The following is a 22,269-nucleotide window of genomic DNA, read 5'->3' as shown; positions in this document are numbered from 1 at the left end:
CATCTGAACACATATTCCCCCTGTATTATTAGCACAAACAAGAGACAAGCATGGCAATTTGTGTGTGCAATACTGATCATGACTTACTTCAGACAATGTATAATACAAGGTCTAAAACATGGATTACCGTAAGGAACAAAACTTAGTGGCGGTTCACACCGAAGCGCCACGACTTCGGGGGCGACCTGTGAAGTCACGTGCACCGCGACTTTGGCGCGACTTGCACGGACTTCATAAAATAAATGTCTATGCAAGTCGCTCCAGGTCGCCCCGAAGTAGTACAGGACCCTTTTTCTAAGTCGGAGCGACTTGTGTCGCTCCTATTAGAACCGTTCCTGTACTACACAATGGGCCGCGACGGTGCAAGACTTGTCAGGCTGATCAAGTCGCCTTACAAGTCGTACTAGTGTGAACCGGCACTTAGAGCTGCTGTATACACTATATGGAAAAAATAAATAAAAGGACACCCCCTCCAAGTTATTAAAGTGGTTGCACACCTTCCTTTTTAAAAAAACAAAAAAAAAAACCAAACATGCCTATTCTTACCTGCTCTGTGCAATGCTTTTGCACAGAGCAGCCCCAATTCTTCTCTTCTGGGGTCCTCCGCTGGCGCTCAAGCCCCCCCCCCCCCCTTGCATCAGGTGCCCTCATGGAAAGCCGTTTTCCCTGGGGACACCCATGCGGGCTCGCTCCCGAGTCCCACTGCTGCATCCATTGACACAGACAACGGGACTTAGCTACACCACTGCCACCCACTCCTGTGTCCCAGGATTTGATTGACAGCAGCAGTAGCCAGTGGCTCCTACTGCTATCAACCTGTCCAATGAGGCGAGAGACAGCAGCTGGAGCCGATGCGTTTGTGCACATTGCTGGATCGGATCGGGCTCAGATAAGAAAAATGGAGGGGTGGGGGGGGTCTGGGGGGCTGCAGGGATCCTGAAGCACAGAAGGTTTTTCACCTTAAGGCTTTGGGACCAATTTAGGCTTGGGTGCACAAAGCTATCTCTATAAAGACATGGCTTGACGAGTTTGGTGTGAGGAGCTCAAGCGGCCTGTCCTGACCTCAACCTTCACTGGGATAAATTGAAACTCTACTTAAAAGGTCCATTTATTGGTTGCTGCTGGTTGGTCAGCGAGTGCTGTGGGACATTAATAAAAATAGTATCCCTAGTTAGGTAGCTAGGAAGTAATGGGCTAGAAAGGCCCAATAATACTCTGTGGGTCCTTAGGGGGTACTGCTACAGATATTTACAGGAAGCAAAAAGGGGATATATGATATAGTGTATTTCAATATGTTTAAAGACATTTCTGGGAGATGCTTTAGTCTACAGAGGTGCAATGGTAATAGTTTAGAGAAAAAAAATGGTAATAGTGTCTTAAAGAAGAACATGTTCATAGTAATTGTGAATGTGCAGAATGTCTGTCTGGCCTTGGGTAATAACAGTTAATGGGGGAATAACAAAGACTGACAGACATTGAAAAATGTTCCAATTTCTATTAACTCACTTTATTAGTGCTTCCTTTAACGAATGAATTAGAGTGGCGCGCACCATTTAATGAATTTATTGCATTGCGGTGGTGTGCCAGATTCAAGTGCATGTACTCCCGCATGCACCACAATTTTACCACAAAAATGAAGTAATCTTCCATAGGGACCATTCTTCATTTCCTCATTTTTCCTCTCTTTCCTGCATTGCTGAACCTCGCTAACAGTGTTTAACCACTTGCCTACAGTGCACTTTCACCCCCTTCCTGCCCAGGCCAATTTCCAGCTTTCAGCGCTCTCACACTTTGAATGACAATTGTGCGGTCATGCTACACTGTACCCATATGAAATTTTTATCATTTTTTTTCACACAAATAGAGCTTTCTTTTGGTGGTATCTAATCACCTCTGGGTTTTTTTATTTCTTACAAAAAAAAAAAAAGAAATATATAGAAAATTAAAAAAAAAAAGTTTTTCTTATTTTCTGTGAGCACATTTTGAAAATAAATACATTTTTCTCCTTCACTGATGTGCGTTGATGAAGAGGCACTGATAGGCTGCACTGATGGGCACTGATGAGGTGGCACTTATGGGCAATGATGAGGTTGCACTTATGGGCACTGATGAGGAGGTACTAATATGCCGCACTGATGGGCACTGATAGGCGGCACTGATGAGCACTGATAGGTGGCACTGATGGGCACTGAGAGGTGGCACTGATGGGCACTGAGAGGCAGCACTGACCAGCAGCACTCATGGGCACTGACAGGCCGCACTGATGGGCACTGACGGGTGGCACTGATGGGCACTGACAGGTGGCACTGATGGGCGGCACTGATGGACACTGATGGGCAGCACCATCAGTGCCCACAATCAGTGCCCATAGTGCTGCCAGTCAGTGCCCATCAGTGCCTAGATTTGGGCACTGATGGCAGGCACTGTGGGCACTAATGCTGGCCAGTAACTGGCAGTAACTGGCACTTTATTTACATTTTGTGTAATCAGGGAACTGATGATCAGTGCCCTGATAACTTGTTTTTGTCTCCCCTGTGAGGAAGAGCCACTGATCGGCTCTCCTCACCTCACACACTGACAGTGTGAGGCGAGGAGAGACGAATAACGGCACTTCCTCATTTACATGTTACCGACTGTGATTGGACACAGCCGATCACACGGGTAAAGAGTCTTGTCATTGACTCTTTACCGAGATCGTGATCGCGCCGTGTCCTAACAACACGGCGCAGTCACAATCGCTGCTCCACGCGCCCCCGGGGGCGCGAGAGAGGTTGTTCTGGTGCGCCGTCATATGACGGCGTCTCGGGATACTAGCTACACCGCTCCACCGTCATTTGACGGTGGGCGGGTAGTAAGTGGTTAAATAAGAACATTAGCGCAAATGCTTCATTATATTGGCACAAGTAATGGGACATTTATAGAAACTATTACACAGAACTTTTAACATGATTTGGCGTGGCTGGTGCAACACCATTTATAACTTGTTTTATAAGATTAAGTTTAAGTGGTTGTAAACCCCAGACATGAAATATGAAGAAAAGCATATCCCTCTAAAGTGTGTACTTGTCTCACTCTAGATCATTAAGTGCCATTTCTGTCTGCTTCATCATTTCTAGGTCACTTCTGGGTCACTTCCAACAAATGTTCCTGACACCAAGAAGTCAAACGGTAACAGTGGGAAGGGATCTCCAGCACACAGCATGTGATGGACAGCCTCCGCTCTGTTCCTGTGTGCTATGTGGGGGGGGGGGGTTATTCCCTTCCTCCAATCAGCTCTCATAGTTCTCCTAACTGAACTCTGCAGTGTGTAATTTCAGCTCTCTGTCCCCCTGTTTTCTGACAGCTCGGACCAGCTTTATAAATTCTGGACTTTGAACAGATGTAGAGGTTCAATTTATGTAGGAGGAATTTGTTTAATCTCAGTATATCACCTGGGGCAGTCACTTCACTCTGTATAAGTAAGGGTTTACAACCACTTTAAAATAATTTAATGCATGGAAAACGAGCCAATGTTTACACCCCAACATTTATTTATTTCCCTTTGTTCATTTCTGATGTGTTTTTTGCTTGTCCAGTAAAAAAAATATACAGTATATTGTCTACGTGACTAAATAACTTTGTTTTATCAAGGTATAAAGGTATAAAATTCCTAAATCGTACAACAAAACAGAGAATTTGGTTATAAATACTGTATGGACCTTGGGATGTCCCGACACCAGGACAGTAAGAATGGTTATGTTTTCAATTGTTCCAGTTCTTTAATGCTACATGCTCTAATTACCCTTTAAAGAGACCCTGTTACCTTGCCCATACAGGGCAATGTGCCTTAGTCTTTTTAAAGCCCACCCTCCAACCCAGTAATACTGCACAGAGCTTCCCTGCTGCTCCGTATTCCATTACAGCCACCATAACATACTTTGTGACCTCCTGCCATAATTCAGTGCTTAGGCAACAGTTACTAGGTCTAAACACTGTCACACGACAAAGGTAGTGACACCATCCCTCCCTGTGGGTTCCAACATCAGTCAACACCTGGCATTTGCAGTGACCAGAAGGGGGAAGCACTGTGAAGGGGCAGGAGGTGAGTTTAGAGGGTCCCTCTTGACTAAGGAACATAGATCTTTCTCCCAGTTGGCAGGGCATTCCCACATGACAGTGTAAATCTATGTCCGCAATGTTTAGCAGTTTCAAGTGTGGTTGCAAGCATCCATAGGTGGTATGATTGTACATTTGAATTTGCAGCTATGGGGGGTATCCTTGTTTACACTGCCACCAATTTCTTTGACCATGATGACTGCCCTCTCAAGAGACACACATGCATACATCTATGTTTCAAGCATACTGGTGTAAGCTAAAGCAGAACTAAACTCTGTCAATCAACATTACCAATTTTGAATCTGTATGCTGATAGCATTAGTAAATAGCTAGGAAGGTATATTATATTTACTTGTTTTAAACTTTTTTTTTCACATTTCTTCAGCTGCTTCCTGGATTCTGGACTAGGCTAAAATGAGTCATACAGTACATCCCAGGGGACTTAATGGTATTTTTTTCTTTCATCTGGAGGAGGGGCTTTTTCAGCTAAGCACACCCTTCTGCCTGCATGCCTGAGCTAGGAGCAGATGAATTTCAGGATGTAAAAACTACTTCACAAACAGTCCTACCTTCAAATCTTCACGGCAGCTGTGGCACAGGGGCAGCAGCGGAGCAGGTCTGGACTGAAGAAGCCTACTTTTCTTATCTGAATGTCCGCCCTGGATCAAGGGCATCAATGTTCATGGTGCAGGTGGGCAGACTGTCAGAAGCATGACAAAGAATGACAGGGTGCATCCTCATTGGCCAGCCTCCACCATGGAAATGAATGATGCAGTGTGTGATTAGGCAGGGCACTGTGCAGTAATGGTAACTTGACATCACCAAGGCTGAACAATGCCCCCGGTAATCACTGCTTCAGGAGAAGGGTGGTGAAACTGAAATCTGGGGGGCCACAGCCCACCCCATCACCCTCCTAAATCTGGCCCTGGGAGACATAAATGGATGGGGGGATTTTGCTTTGGATATTAAAAATGAATTAAATAGTGTTTTACATTAGTGGTACTTAGATACCTTTGTTTCTCTTTAAACCTTTAATATTGGTTACCATGCAGTTACTGCACATTTTAAACTGTAGTAAAAAAATGCATTATAAGTGTTCTTATCCAGGAAGAAAAAAACTCCTTTTTGCTCCTTTAATGTCTTTGATGATTTCTGTTTTGTTCCACCTTGACTTTGTTGAAGAGAATATTTATGACATATGACCCCCTGAGGTTGGAATCATGTAGCTTTTTTGAGTTATTCATAGTTTTTTTTTTTTTTTTTTTAGAAGATAAATGTACAGTTAAATACTAATCTAATGTTTCTTTTTTTTTCCCCTCAGGTAATGCCTTTGTAGTAAGTCTGGCCTTCGCGGACCTTGTGGTGGCCTTGTATCCCTACCCTTTAGTGCTAGTGGCTATTTTTAAAAATGGATGGGCCCTCGGAGAAATGCATTGCAAAGTCAGTGGATTCGTCATGGGTTTGAGTGTTATTGGTTCCATTTTTAACGTCACAGGGATTGCCATTAACCGATACTGCTACATATGTCACAGTTTTGTCTACGACAAACTCTTCACTGCATGGAATACAATGCTTTATGTGTGCCTCATTTGGGCTCTCACTGTTCTGGCAACCGTTCCCAACTTTTTTGTTGGCTCAATAGAGTATGATCCTCGCATCTATTCTTGTACATTCGTTCAGACTGCAAGCTCTTCTTACACCATCACCGTGGTGGTCATCCATTTCATCGTGCCAATCACTGTGGTGACCTTTTGCTATCTCCGGATCTGGATTTTAGTGATCCAAGTAAGGCGAAAGGTCAAGTCAGAAACAAAACCAAGAATGAAGCCCAGCGACTTCAGGAACTTTCTTACAATGTTTGTGGTGTTTGTGATTTTTGCTTTTTGCTGGGCTCCCCTGAACCTCATTGGCTTAGCTGTAGCCATTAACCCAGCAAAGGTGGCCCCTAAGATTCCAGAGTGGTTATTTGTTGTGAGCTACTTCATGGCTTATTTCAATAGTTGCCTTAATGCTGTTATATATGGATTGCTTAATCAAAACTTTCGGAAAGAGTACAAAAGGATTTTAATGTCACTGTGGATGCCAAGATTGTTTTTTCAGGAAATATCAAGAGGGGGAACCGAATGCCCAAAGAGCAAACCTTCTCCCGCTCTGAATAATAATGAGCAATTGAAAACTGATACTGTGTAATTCTACTGTGAAAGGAAGAGTGATTGAGAGCCATGATTGAACATGCACACCAGTATTTACAGATTATTTTCATTTGCATTGCCTCAATTTCATATTTTTGTATTTGAAATTAAATCCAATCTCGGAATACTATTTTTATATATCATATTAATTTATAAAAACCGAACTTGTTAATTTATTTTAATAAAGAAATTCAGATATTTATTGTTTTATAGGGTTATCTTAGTGTTTTTGCTAAGAGCCCCTTATTTTATCATGTTCTTTATCAAGGCTAGAGGTGTAGCATTAACCAGAAAATTAACAGGCTGTGGGCATTTCTGTGTACGGGTAAGGTGCATCTTTTGAATTGCACAAAACAAATTTTATCTGTGGATCGGATTCAGAACCTTTAGCAAATATACGTTGGAACTATGAGCTGCAAGCAAGCAACCATAAGTCAAAAAGCATGCAATGAACCTTATAATTAAACAATACTATCCATTGAAAACATGTATTTTTATTTAATTTTACAACATGAATGCACACTTTATCCTCTTTTAAAATTGGATATTTAATTTTTATGTGGTGCTTATTACAAAAATGATTTTGGACTAAACAGTTAAATATTGTTTTGTAGTTCCAAAAAAATGAATGTATCATAGTTTATTTTAACTATTTTTGTATGCCATAAAGTTATGAATGAATCAAAAATTGAATGATTTACCATTAAATAATGGAATGTTCTTGATGTTTTTTCCAATTTGTATCTTTATGTTGATGTTGGCTAAAGGGGGTATATGTTCCATGCATGCAACATGCTTTTCCGCTACCCACACGTAGATTAAACAAGCATTTTTTACAGTTGATCTCCAGTAAGCCAGTTAGTAATATATGCCCCCCCCCCCCCTCAACCTTCTTCAGGATAGTAAGATTTATATTCATATATTCATGTTCGTTTAGTTTCGGGGAGGTTTAAAGGAAAGGAAATTTTAGCTTATTCATCACTTTTACAAGCTACTTCCCCACTTTAAGACCAGTCCCACAAAGCTTCTCTCCTCCACTGGTTGTGCGGCTGCCACTTCAAAATCATTGCGTAAAATGCAGGACCAGTATATGTGAGCACATGGTGGGAGCAGATGAAAGTGCCAGCTGCTGGGGGTAAATGATATAATAGATATTAAGTCTTTTATTTTACTTGTAACCTGCCTTTGACTAAATGAGCATTTAAACCTTAAAATCTTGAAGGATCATATATTACTAGTTTTTATGGTTGACTGGAGTTCAACACTTTAAATAAATTCTAAAGAAAGACTTCACTTTCCCCAAAGTTCCCCTAAACATATAATATTGCTACACAAGCAATTTTGTAATTTAATTTATTATAAAATAACCTTTACTTTTCCATCTGCAGCCAGATATGATTTTCTAAAACTGACAAAAATTAAAATGTCAGTTTGCAACTGTGGCAAAGGGGACATTCTGTACATAGTAGTATTGAACTTCTTTAAAAATTAAATTTCCTATTAGTGGAATTAGTTTGCTGATATCCCAGAAAGTCTCCAAAGATCTAGAAGTTTCATTTTTGTTAGGAGATACTTTTTAAGGCTTTCGGCAGTGTAGTGTGATGCAGAGGTTACAGATTTTCTTATAACAACACCGAGACTGATCATATGATGGTAAGTCAGATACTCCAACTTCAATAAGTTTGGCAAAGGTGCTGGCAGGGCCTATGTCAGTATCTTTAGAAAAGAAGCGGGTATGCTTGTAATGTATAGGATTCACCTGTATCGTGTTTTTCTCTATCTTGGATAAGACTTCTCAACTAATAGAAAAAAAAAAGGTTCTTCAACTCACTAAACACGCAACACTTTTACCAAATTTCTTTACAGGGCAGGAGAAGCTATTGTGAAGCTTTGACATTTCAGACAGTGTTTTTCTGTTCCCCTCCCTCTCTTCACCAACAGCAAATGATTCTGATTGACAGCACATTTCATAAAGAAAACAAGGAAAATGAGAAGGGCGCACCGACCTAGTGCAATACCATTAAAACATTTCTTGAAGGGTAAAAAAAGGTTTCATACATCATACTCACAAACACAGGTTTCAAATAGGCATATGCATCCCAATATAATTAGGTGACCTCTAGGACATGGATTCATCCAGTGCTACAGAGGGGTATGGATGGCGTCTGTACTGCTAGGGCTGACGCGTTTTGAGAGAGAACCCTCTTCATCAGGGTATCAGAGGGGATCATGCTCTGCTTCAGTATGTCACAGTGCATGTTGGCATTCATGGATCCCTCAATGAACTGTAGTTTCCCAGTGCCGGCGGCACTCATGCATCCCCAGACCATGACACCACACACTTGTCTTTGTCCTCCTCACCTGGTTGCCGCTACACACGCTTGACACCATCTGAACCAAATAAGTTTATCTTGGTCTCATCAGACCACAGGACATGGTTCCAGTAATTCATGTCCTTAGTCTGCTTGTCTTTAGCAAACTGTTTGTGGGCTTTCTTGTGCATCATCTTTAGAAGAGGCTTCTTTCCAGGACGACAGCCATGCAGACTAATTTGATCCAGTGTACGGCGTATGGTCTGAGCACTGACAGGCTGACCCCCCACCCCTTCAACCTCTGCAGCAATTCTGGCAGCACTCACACATCTTTTTCCCAAAGACAACCTCTGGATATGACACTGAGCACGTGCACTCAACTTCTTTAGTCAACCATGGCGAGTCCTGTTCTGAGTGGAACCTGTCCTGTTAAACTGCTGTATGGTCTTGGCCACCATGCTGCAGCTCAGTTTCAGGGTCTTGCCAACCTTCTTATAGCCTAAGCCATCTTTAGGTAGAGTAACAATTCTTTTTTTTTTCAGATACTGAGAGAGTTCTTTGCCATTAGGTGCCATGTTGAACTTCCAGTGACCAGTATGAGAGAGTGAGAGCTTTAACACCAAATTTAACACACCTGCTCCCCATTCACACCTGAGACCTTACAACTAGGGTTGAGCGGACACCTAGATGTCCGTGTTCGACGGGTTCGGCCGAACTTTAAAAAAAAGTCCGGGTCCGTGTCCCGGACTTTTACCGAACTTTTCCCGGACACCGAACCCCATTGAAGTCAATGGGGACCCGAACTTTAAGGCACTAAAATGGCTCTAAAACACCAAAGGAAAGGGCTAGAGTGCTGCAAATGGCAGCAAAACGTAATTAAGAGCATGGCAAGTGCTCTGCAAACAAATGTGGATAGGGAAATAGCTTAAAACAACAAAAAAAAACAGAAAAATAAAACAATGTTCTTCTTCATCTCTGAAGGACGAGGCCCATATGGAGTAGGAGGGAGGTTGAGGTGGTGGTGGATGTGGCGGTGACATAGGCGTGCGCACAGGGTGTGCTGGGTGTGCCTGGGCACACCCTAATCACCTAGGGCACATAGCATTGCCAGTGAGGAGATGGGAAAGATCTCCCTGGGACCTGCTCTGCTCTATTTCTCCTTGCCTACAGGTACATGGCCCCGATACATTACTCTCCCTGCTGGCAAACACATGCATGTGTATTTCAACTTTGGGGTGCACACCTTAATGCAATAGGCTGCGCACACCTATGGGCGGTGTAGGTGGAAGCGGCGGTGGAGGAGGACCAGGGCCGGATTAACAGCATCATGGGCTTGGTGCTGAGGATTTTGAAGGGCCTTAAGGGCCGTGCCTTGCCATGCACCCAGAGGAGGAAGGGTGCAGCCATGCATGCCTAATTCAACATGGGATGCTGTCTCTGAAGCCCATAAACACATCCATGCATCGCCAACTGTCCCTCCTTGTCCGGCCTTCACGCTGTGTGGGGAGGTTCTGAGGGTGCTGCCTGGGGAAGCGAGCATAGAAGCCAGACTTCTGTGTTTACAAGTGACAGCAGAGCGGTAACAGTGAATATGGCCAACCCGGGGCCTATATAAAAGGTAGGGGCCTGGAGCTGCAGCTCCAATAGCCCCTACATTAATCTGGCCCTGAGGAGGAGGACGAGGTAGCCAACACTGCTTCTTTTCAAAAATTTTAAATGAGGGTACACCCCAAAAGAGTGAGAAAGAGCAAAAATGGAACAATGGGTGGGTAAGGTCGGTATCCATTGCTATTCTGCATAAGGTACGGAAAAGTCCCGTGGGATCCATGCCTGGTTCATTTTAATGAACGTGAGCTTGTCCACATTGTCTCTGGACAGGCGGCTGCGCTTGTCTGTTATAACGCCCCCAGCCGTGCTAAATACCCGTTCAGATAATACACTGGCTGCAGGGCACGCCAGCACCTCCAAGGCGTAAAGGGCAAGCTCAGGCCATGTGCCCAATTTGGAGACCCAGAAGTTGAAGGGGGCAGACCCGTCATTCACTACATGTAGGCGTGTGCACACATACTGCTCCACCATGTTGGTAAAATGCTGCCTCCTGCTAAGACGTTCCATCTGAGCTGCTGGTGCTGCTGTTTGTTGTGGCGTGCTGACAAAGCTTTTCCACATTTCGGCCATGCTAACCCTGCCTTCTGAGGTGCTGGCGGTGCCCTGGTTGCGTTGGCGACCTCCTCCTCCTCCTCCTCTGCCTTGTGCTTCCACTGTGGCCCCGCTGTCAGATGGGAATGCCAGCAGCATGGCGTCTACCAGCGTGCGCTTGTACTCGCGCATCTTGCGATCGCGCTCCAGTGAGTGAATTAAGGACGGTACGTTGTCCTTGTAACGGGGATCCAGCAGCGTGGCCACCCAGTAATCAGCACAAGTTAGAATGTGGGCAACTCGGCGGTCGTTGTGGAGACACTGCAGCATGTAATCGCTCATGTGTGCCAGGCTGCCCAGAGGCAACGAAAGGCTGTCCTCTGTGGAAGGTGTATCGTCCGTGTCCTCTGTATCCCCCCAGCCACGCACCAGTGATGGCCATGAGCTGGCCTGGGTGCCACCCTGCTGTGAACATGGTTCTATCTCCTCCTCCAGCTCCTCCTCCTCCTCATCCTCCTCATCCTCCAGAACTGTGCCCCTGCTGGACAATTGCGTCCCTGGCGTTTGCATGTGCAGGAACCCACCCTCGGAGCCCCTTGCGAATGACTGCCCTGAAAGCCTTGGAAATGTTACCTCTTCATCCTCCTCCTCCTCCTCATCCTGTGCCACATCCTCTTCCATCATCGCCCGAATTGTTTTTTCAAGGAGGCATAGAAGTGGGATAGTTAAGCTGAGAACGGCGTCATTGCCACTGGCCATGTTGGTGGAGTACTCAAAACAGCGCAACAAGGCACACAGGTCTCGCATGGAGGCCCAGTTATTGGTGGTGAAGTGGTGCTGTTCCGCAGAGCGACTCACGCGTGCGTGCTGCAGCTGAAACTCCACTATGGCCTGCTGCTGCTCGCACAGTCTTTCCAGCATGTGCAAGGTGGAGTTCCACCTTGTGGGCACGTCACATATGAGGCGGTGAGCGGGAAGGCCGAAGTTACGCTGCAGCGCTGCCAGGCGAGCAGCAGCAGGGTGAGAACGCTGAAAGTGCGCACAAACGGCCCGCACTTTCTGCAGCAGCTCTGACATATCGGGGTAGTTTTTAAGGAACCTCTGCACCACCAAATTCAGCACATGCGCCAGGCAAGGGATGTGCGTCAAACCGGCTAGGCCCAGAGCTGCTATGAGATTTCGCCCGTTATCGCACACCACCAGGCCGGGCTTGAGGCTCGCTGGCAGCAACCACTCATTTGTCTGCTGTTCCATGCTCCTCCACAACTCCTGCGCGGTGTGTGGTTTGTCCCCCAAACAGGCAAGTTGTAAAACTGCCTGCTGTCGTTTACCCCTGGCCGTGCTGAAGTTGGTGGTGAAGGTGTTACGCTGTCCGGATGAGGAGGCGGTAGAGGATGAGGAAGCGGAGTAGGAGGAGTTAGGAACAGGAGGCAAACTGAAGCGCCCTGCAATCCTCGGTGGTGGAAGGACATGCGCCAAATTGCTATCCGCCTCAGGCCCATCCGCCACTGCATTTACCCAGTGTGCCGTTAGGGAGATATAACGCCCCTGACCGTGCTTACTGGTCCACGTATCCGTAGTTAGGTGGACCTTGGCACAGATGGCGTTGCGCAGTGCACACCTGATATTTTCCCCCACTTGGTTGTGCAGGGAAGGGATGGCTTGCCTGGAAAAGTAGTGGCGGCTGGGCACGACGTACTGTGGGACAGCCACCGACATAAGGTTTTTAAAACTGTGCGTCTCCACCAGACGGAATGACAGCATTTCAAAGGCCAATAATTTTGAAATGCTGGCATTCAGGGCCAGGGATCGCGGGTGGGTAGGGGGGTACTTCCTCTTCCTCTCAAGTGTTTGGGAGATGGAAAGCTGAACGCTTCCACGGGACATTGTGGAGATGGTTGTTGGTGACCCAGGTGGTGGTGTTGCTGACAGATCGTCTGTTTGCGGGGTGGCAGGTGCCGGTATCACTACAGATGTGGCTGGAGCGGCCGACACTGCAGCAGAAGAGGAAGCAGGATGAGCCAGAGACGTTTCTTGGTTTTGAAGGTGTGTACTCCACTGCAGCTCGTGCTTTGCACTTAGATGCCTGATCATGCAGGTTGTGCTCAGGTTGAGAAGGTTTATGCCTCGCTTCAAGCTCTGATTGCACAGGGTGCAAACCACTCGTGTCCTGTCATCAGCACATTTTCTAAAGAACTTCCACGCTAGAGAACTCCTTTGAGCTGACTTTGGTGCGCTCGTTCCCTTGCTGCGTTGGGCAGTAGCGGGCGTAGTGTCTAGGGCACGGCCGCTCCGCTTCTGCACCCTGCTCCCTCTTCTGCTGTGCTGGTGGCTCTGTGCGACCACCGCCTCTTCCTCCAAACTACTCAGGTCACCTGCATGACGTTCATTCCATGTGGGGTCGAGGACCTCATCGTCCTCCACATCATCTTCCACCCAGTCTTCACCCCTGCCCTCCTTGTCGGTCTCCACAATGCTGAACGCCGCAGCAGTTGGCACCTGCGTTTCGTCATCATCGGAGACGTGCTGCGATGATCCTTGCATGTACTCATCTTGAGAAATAAGTGGTTGGGCATCGCTGCACTCAATCTCTTCCACTTCTGGGGCAGGGCTAGGTGGATGGCCCTGGGAAACCCTGCTGACAGAGTCCTCAAAAAGAATAAGAGACTGCTGTATGGCTTGGGGCTCAGACTGCTGGCCTGATTTGCAAGGGGGTGAGGTGAAAGACGGTTGGACATTGGCTGCAGGTGCCAACTCTGACCTTTCTGCAGTAGACTGGGTGGGAGACAATGTGAAGGAACTGGAGGCACTGTCAGCAGCAAACCAATCTACTATCGCCTCAACTTGTTCTGGCCTCATCACTTCTAGGGGCGTTTGATGCCCTACCAAATACTGATGCAGGTTCTGTCGCCTACTCACACTTGAGGAAGGTGTTTCACTTGTGCGTGTAGCTGGCACAGATCGACCACGTCCTCTCCTTGCAACAGGAGCTCTACCAGCAGCACCACGACCCAGGCCACGGCCCTTATTTGACGGTCTCCTCATATTTCTGTAATTTAAGATCTTGCCCTAGAAAGGTTTTTATTGAATAGCGGAATAGGAAATATGATCCAAAAAAGTGTATGTATCTCGCACGTACAAAACCACACTAGGCCCCAATTACTATTGTTTCTACCCCTAAAAGGATGGATGAGGAGTAGGAGGAGTATGGAACAGACAGCACCCTCAAATCTTCAGAAGTATGAGATGAACCCCAAAAACTTGGAAAGGTGGATCTCACACGTACCGACACAGACTATCCCGCAATTCAATTGATCCTCAAAGGTTTTTATTGAATAGCGGAATAGGAAATATGATCAAAAAAAGTGTATGTATCTCGCACGTACACAACCACACTAGGCCCCAATTACTATTGTTTGTACCCCTAAAAGGATGGATGAGGAGTAGGAGGAGGAGTATGGAACAGGCAGCACCCTCAAATCTTCAGAAGTATGAGATGAACCCCAAAAACTTGGAAAGGTGGATCTCACACGTACCGACACAGACTATCCCGCAATTCAATTGATCCTCAAAGGTTTTTATTGAATAGCGGAATAGGAAATATGATCAAAAAAAGTGTATGTATCTCGCACGTACACAACCACACTAGGCCCCAATTACTATTGTTTGTACCCCTAAAAGGATGGTTGAGCAGTAGGAGCAGGAGTATGGAACAGGCAGCACCCTCAAATCTTCAGAAGTATGAGATGAACCCCAACAACTTGGAAAGGTGGATCTCACACGTACCGACACAGACTATCTCGCAATTGAATTGATCCCCAAAGGTTTTAATTGAATAGCGGAATAGAAAATATGATCAAAAAGAAAGTGTATGTATCTCGCACGTACACCACCACACTAGGCCCCAACTACTATTGTTTGTACCCCTAAAAGGATGGTTGAGCAGTAGGAGGAGGAGTATGGAACAGGCAGCACCCTCAAATCTTCAGAAGTATGAGATGAACCCCAAAAACTTGGAAAGGTGGATCTCTCTCACACGTACCAACACAGACTATCCCCCAATTTAACTGATCCCCAAAGGTTTTTGATTAAATAGCGGAATAGAAAATATGATCCAAAAAAAGTGTATGTATATCACACGTACACAACCACACTAGGCCCCAATTACTATTGTTTGTACCCCTAAAAGGCTAGATGAGGAGTAGGGGGGGTATGGAACAGGCAGCACCCTCAAACCTTCAGAAGTATGAGATGAACCCCAACAACTTGGAAAGGTGGATCTCTCTCACACGTACCAACACAGACTATCCCCCAATTTAACTGATCCCCAAAGGTTTTTGATTAAATAGCGGAATAGAAAATATGATCCAAAAAAAGTGTATGTATATCACACGTACACAACCACACTGGGCCCCAATTACTATTGTTTGTACCCCTAAAAGGCTAGATGAGGAGTAGGGGGAGTATGGAACAGGCAGCACCCTCAAACCTTCAGAAGTATGAGATGAACCCCAACAACTTGGAAAGGTGGATCTCTCTCACACGTACCAACACAGACTATCCCCCAATTTAACTGATCCCCAAAGGTTTTTGATTAAATAGCGGAATAGAAAATATGATCCAAAAAAAGTGTATGTATATCACACGTACACAACCACACTAGGCCCCAATTACTATTGTTTGTACCCCTAAAAGGCTAGATGAGGAGTAGGGGGGGTATGGAACAGGCAGCACCCTCAAATCTTCAGAAGTATGAGATGAACCCCAAAAACTTGGAAAGGTGGATCTCTCTCACACGTACCAACACAGACTATCCCCCAATTTAACTGATCCCCAAAGGTTTTTGATTAAATAGCGGAATAGAAAATATGATCCAAAAAAAGTGTATGTATATCACACGTACACAACCACACTAGGCCCCAATTACTATTGTTTGTACCCCTAAAAGGCTAGATGAGGAGTAGGGGGAGTATGGAACAGGCAGCACCCTCAAACCTTCAGAAGTATGAGATGAACCCCAACAACTTGGAAAGGTGGATCTCTCTCACACGTACCAACACAGACTATCCCCCAATTTAACTGATCCCCAAAGGTTTTTGATTAAATAGCGGAATAGAAAATATGATCCAAAAAAAGTGTATGTATATCACACGTACACAACCACACTGGGCCCCAATTACTATTGTTTGTACCCCTAAAAGGCTAGATGAGGAGTAGGGGGAGTATGGAACAGGCAGCACCCTCAAACCTTCAGAAGTATGAGATGAACCCCAACAACTTGGAAAGGTGGATCTCTCTCACACGTACCAACACAGACTATCCCCCAATTTAACTGATCCCCAAAGGTTTTTGATTAAATAGCGGAATAGAAAATATGATCCAAAAAAAGTGTATGTATATCACACGTACACAACCACACTAGGCCCCAATTACTATTGTTTGTACCCCTAAAAGGCTAGGAGTAGGGGGAGTATGGAACAGGCAGCACCCTCAAACCTTCAGAAGTATGAGATGAACCCCAACAACTTGGAAAGGTGGATCTCTCTCACACGTACCAACACAGACTATCCCCCAATTTAACTGATCCCCAAAGGTTTTTGATTAAATAGCGGAATAGAAAATATGATCCAAAAAAAGTGTATGTATATCACACGTACACAACCACACTAGGCCCCAATTACTATTGTTTGTACCCCTAAAAGGCTAGATGAGGAGTAGGGGGAGTATGGAACAGGCAGCACCCTCAAACCTTCAGAAGTATGAGATGAACCCCAACAACTTGGAAAGGTGGATCTCTCTCACACGTACCAACACAGACTATCCCCCAATTTAACTGATCCCCAAAGGTTTTTGATTAAATAGCGGAATAGAAAATATGATCCAAAAAAAGTGTATGTATATCACACGTACACAACCACACTAGGCCCCAATTACTATTGTTTGTACCCCTAAAAGGCTAGATGAGGAGTAGGGGGAGTATGGAACAGGCAGCACCCTCAAACCTTCAGAAGTATGAGATGAACCCCAACAACTTGGAAAGGTGGATCTCTCTCACACGTACCAACACAGACTATCCCCCAATTTAACTGATCCCCAAAGGTTTTTGATTAAATAGCGGAATAGAAAATATGATCCAAAAAAAGTGTATGTATATCACACGTACACAACCACACTAGGCCCCAATTACTATTGTTTGTACCCCTAAAAGGCTAGATGAGGAGTAGGGGGGGTATGGAACAGGCAGCACCCTCAAACCTTCAGAAGTATGAGATGAACCCCAACAACTTGGAAAGGTGGATCTCTCTCACACGTACCAACACAGACTATCCCCCAATTTAACTGATCCCCAAAGGTTTTTGATTAAATAGCGGAATAGAAAATATGATCCAAAAAAAGTGTATGTATATCACACGTACACAACCACACTAGGCCCCAATTACTATTGTTTGTACCCCTAAAAGGCTAGATGAGGAGTAGGGGGGGTATGGAACAGGCAGCACCCTCAAATCTTCAGAAGTATGAGATGAACCCCAAAAACTTGGAAAGGTGGATCTCTCTCACACGTACCAACACAGACTATCCCCCAATTTAACTGATCCCCAAAGGTTTTTGATTAAATAGCGGAATAGAAAATATGATCCAAAAAAAGTGTATGTATATCACACGTACACAACCACACTAGGCCCCAATTACTATTGTTTGTACCCCTAAAAGGCTAGATGAGGAGTAGGGGGGGTATGGAACAGGCAGCACCCTCAAACCTTCAGAAGTATGAGATGAACCCCAACAACTTGGAAAGGTGGATCTCTCTCACACGTACCAACACAGACTATCCCCCAATTTAACTGATCCCCAAAGGTTTTTGATTAAATAGCGGAATAGAAAATATGATCCAAAAAAAGTGTATGTATATCACACGTACACAACCACACTAGGCCCCAATTACTATTGTTTGTACCCCTAAAAGGCTAGATGAGGAGTAGGGGGGGTATGGAACAGGCAGCACCCTCAAACCTTCAGAAGTATGAGATGAACCCCAAAAACTTGGAAAGGTGGATCTCTCTCACACGTACCAACACAGACTATCCCCCAATTTAACTGATCCCCAAAGGTTTTTGATTAAATAGCGGAATAGAAAATATGATCCAAAAAAAGTGTATGTATATCACACGTACACAACCACACTAGGCCCCAATTACTATTGTTTGTACCCCTAAAAGGCTAGATGAGGAGTAGGGGGGGTATGGAACAGGCAGCACCCTCAAACCTTCAGAAGTATGAGATGAACCCCAACAACTTGGAAAGGTGGATCTCTCTCACACGTACCAACACAGACTATCCCCCAATTTAACTGATCCCCAAAGGTTTTTGATTAAATAGCGGAATAGAAAATATGATCCAAAAAAAGTGTATGTATATCACACGTACACAACCACACTAGGCCCCAATTACTATTGTTTGTACCCCTAAAAGGCTAGATGAGGAGTAGGGGGAGTATGGAACAGGCAGCACCCTCAAATCTTCAGAAGTATGAGATTGTGTTCACTGTACCCCACAAAGATTGAGTTCACTGCACCCCACAATGATTGTGTTCACTGCACCCCACAAAGATTGTGTTCACTGCACCTCACAAAGATTGTGTTCACTGTACCCCCCAAAGATTGTGTTCACTGCACCCCACAAAGATTCTGTTCACTGTACCCCACAAAGATTGTGTTCACTGCACCCTAAAAGGATGTTGTTCACTGCACCCCACAAAGATTGTGTTCACTGCACCCTAAAAGGATGTTGTTCACTGCACCCCAAAAAGATTGTGTTCACTGTACCCCCCCAAAGATTGTGTTCACTGCACCCCACAAAGATTGTGTTCACTGCACCCCAAAAAGATTGTGTTCACTGTACCCCCCAAAGATTGTGTTCACTGCACCCCAAAAAGATTGTGTTCACTGTACCCCCCAAAGATTGTGTTCACTGCACCCCACAAAGATTCTGTTCACTGTACCCCACAAAGATTGTGTTCACTGCACCCCAAAAAGATTGTGTTCACTGTACCCCCCCCAAAGATTGTGTTCACTGCACCCCACAAAGATTCTGTTCACTGCACCCCACAAAGGATTTTGTTCACTGCACCCCAAAAAGATTGTGTTCACTGCACCCCAAAAAGGATTTTGATCACTGCACCCCAAAAAGGATGTTGTTCACTGCACCCCAAAAATGATTTTGTTCACTCCACCCCAAAAAGATTGTGTTCACTGCACCCCACAAAGATTGTGTTCACTGCACCCCAAAAAGATTGTGTTCACTGTACCCCCCAAAGATTGTGTTCACTGCACCCCACAAAGATTCTGTTCACTGTACCCCACAAAGATTGTGTTCACTGCACCCCAAAAAGATTGTGTTCACTGCACCCCAAAAAGGATGTTGTTCACTGCACCCCAAAAAGGATGTTGTTCACTCCACCCCAAAAAGATTGTGTTCACTGCACCCCACAAAGATTGTGTTCACTGCACCCCAAAAAGATTGTGTTCACTGCACCCCAAAAATGATTTTGTTCACTGCACCCCAAAAAGGATTTTGTTCACTGCACCCCAAAACGGATGTTGTTCACTCCACCCCAAAAAGATTGTGTTCACTGCACCCCAAAAAGATTGTGTTCACTGCACCCCACAAAGGATTTTGTTCACTGCACCCCAAAAAGATTGTGTTCACTGCACCCCAAAAAGGATGTTGTTCACTGCACCCCAAAAAGGATTTTGTTCACTGCACCCCAAAAAGATTGTGTTCACTGCACCCCACAAAGGATTTTGTTCACTGCACCCCACAACGATTGTGTTCACTGCACACCAAAAAGGATTGTGTTCACTGCACCCCAAAAAGATTTTGTTCACTGCACCCCAAAAAGATTGTGTTCACTGCAGCCCAAAAAGATTGTGTTCACTGCAGCCCAAAAAGATTGTGTTCACTGCAGCCCAAAAAGATTGTGTTCACTGCAGCCCAAAAAGATTGTGTTCACTGCAGCTCACACACAGAAAAATGGATGTGGATCACTGACACCTGCCTATCTCCAATCCCACACCACACAGCAATATCGATTGTAGTTTGTAGAACACAGTTTCCCTAAAATTCAGCAGACTCTGTCCCTAACAGGATTGAGAAGAGATCGTAGATCAGGATTGAGTGCAGATTCACCCCACCCCCCACACAGCAATATCGATTGTAGTTTGTAGAAGACACTGACCCTATAATTCAGCAGACTCTATCCCTAAAATGCCTACAACTCGCCCTGCCTAAACACTCCGACCTGTCCCTCAATTCTATCCGGACACAAATGTTTTTTTCCTGCCTATCTTTCCCTAATCAGCAGCCAGCACATTGATGTGTGCTCTGTCCCTTAGCTAAGCAGCAGAATGACGCTGCTGCGGCGGCTGCCTCGAACTTATAAAGACTTGGTCACATGCTTCAGACGGCCATTCACAGTTACTAAGACATTTGCAGGCATGGCTGGGGTGGCTTAAGGCACACCAGTTAAACGATTGTTGATTGGCTGTTGAAAGCCCGCCATGAAAAGAGCGCCAAAGCATGCAAAACCCGGAAATAAAACGACCGAACACGGATTTTTACCCGAACATACAGTAAAGTGTCCGTGTCCGTGTTCGGGTAAAAAAAATCCAATTATTCGGTACGAACACGAATAATACAGTCCGTGTTCGCTCAACACTACTTACAACACTAACGAGTCACATGACACCAGGGAGGGAAAATGGCTAATTGGGCCCAATTAGGACATTTTCACTTAGGGGTGTACTCACTTTTGTTGCCAGCGGTTTAGACATTAATGACTGTGTGTTGAGTTATTTTGAGGGGACAGCAAATTTACACTGTTATACAAGCTGTACACTCACTACTTTACATTGTAGCAAAGTGTCATTTCTTCAGTGTTGTCACATGAAAAGATATAATAAAATATTTGCAAAAATGTGAGGGGTGTACTCACTTTTGTGAGATACTGTATATTTTGGGATGTACTTTTCATTTTTATTAGGTCATGTTATTATGAGTTATAGAATAATAATAGGTTATATTCAGATTTATAGCCATCGGAGCACCAGTGTCATATTGACATGTCTACCATGCAAATCCACTCTGCTTTGCTGAAAAAAAAAATTGTTTTTAAAGCTCAGTAGTTCAATTTTAAATGTAAGTCAGATAAGTGACTCATCCCTCTCCTTTCCAGATCGCTCTCTTTATAGGGGTTATATGTGGCTTGTTGTAAAATCTCAGCAGCCATGTCGTGGATTTAACTCTCCAATATACAGAAAACCTCCAGAGGTTGAATCTAGAAGTCTCTTGTATTCCTGAAACCTCATGTAGCTGAGATGCAAGCATTTGTATTATCTCTGCTTTTGAGGCTCTTATATTAGGATCTGATAGTCAGTAGGGATGATCGAACTTTTGAAAAGTTCGGCTCGACCAGAACACCCGAACTTCCCGAAAGTTCAGCCCGGATTTCAAAACCCCATTGAAATCAATGGGACCCGAACTTCGGTAATCAAAAAACACCATTTTGAAGCCCTAAAACCCAATAAATGCCACTAAAAAGTGCCTAGGGTTCTGGGTCATGCCCCAGGGACTATTAATCACACAAAAATAAGTTCTTAAAAACTGTCATTTTTGATAGAGAGCCAATTATTGAAAAAATTATTGAAAAAAAAATGAGATTTCTTTGGATTTAGTGTCTGGGGGGGGGGGGGTCTAAAAAGTGTACCTGTGAAGTTTTTCAGCTCTGTAGCATGTCCAGAACCAGAAAAAAAGTTTGGTTGTATTAGAGTTGCCTAGGGTTCTGGGTCATGCCCCAGGGACTATTAATCACACAAAAATAAGTTCTTAAAAACTGTCATTTTTGATAGAGAGCCAATTATTGAAAAAATTATTGAAAAAAAAAATGAGATTTCTTTGGATTTAGAGTCTGGGGGGGGGGGTCTAAAAAGTGTACCTGTGAAGTTTTTCAGCTCTGTAGCATGTCCAGAACCAGAAAAAAAGTTTGTTTGTATTAGAGTTGCAGTAGAACAGGATAGTGGCTTCACTATTTTCACACTCGGCTTTTTGTTGCAGGCGTTTATAGGGCTTTTTTGTGGACGTGTTTGGAGGCAGGCATGACATCTGAACTTCTGTGTAGGGGTATATATACACACACACACACATGTATGTGTATATACACATACACATATATAGGTGTGAAAGTAGCAGAACCCTATGGCTGCGCTAATGAAATTATCAACAGGCATAGGACTTCGCTCCTTTCACACCTATATGTGTGTATGTGTATAAATACATATAAGTGTGTGTGTATATATACCCCTATACACAAGTTCAGATGTTATGCCTGCCTCCAAAGACGCCCAAAAAATGCCCAAAAAAAACACCTGCAACAACACACCTGGCCGTTTTTGTAGCAGGCGTTTTTTGGGCATATTTTGGGCGTCTTTGGAGTCAGGCATAACATCTGAACTTGTGTATAGGGGTATATATAC

General features: G+C 44.6%; 1 protein-coding gene across 1 annotated transcript in view; it reads left to right on the top strand.

The window, feature by feature from the left end:
* The window catches only part of MTNR1B (melatonin receptor 1B), a 310,225-nt gene extending 303,808 nt beyond the window's left edge, over positions 1-6,417 (top strand). Inside the window, exon 2 of the mRNA XM_082245871.1 lies at positions 5,417-6,417. Within this exon, the coding sequence (XP_082101997.1) occupies positions 5,417-6,285 (869 nt within the window). The 3' untranslated portion in view covers positions 6,286-6,417. The remainder of the gene's footprint in view (positions 1-5,416) is intronic.
* The last annotated feature ends 15,852 nt before the right edge of the window (positions 6,418-22,269 follow it).

Source organism: Pelophylax lessonae, assembly GCF_965119305.1.
Source record: "Pelophylax lessonae genome assembly, chromosome: 2".
Taxonomy (NCBI): domain Eukaryota; kingdom Metazoa; phylum Chordata; class Amphibia; order Anura; family Ranidae; genus Pelophylax; species Pelophylax lessonae.
The sequence above is the reverse complement of the archived record's forward strand: the minus strand, read 5'-3'. Positions and strand labels throughout refer to the sequence as shown.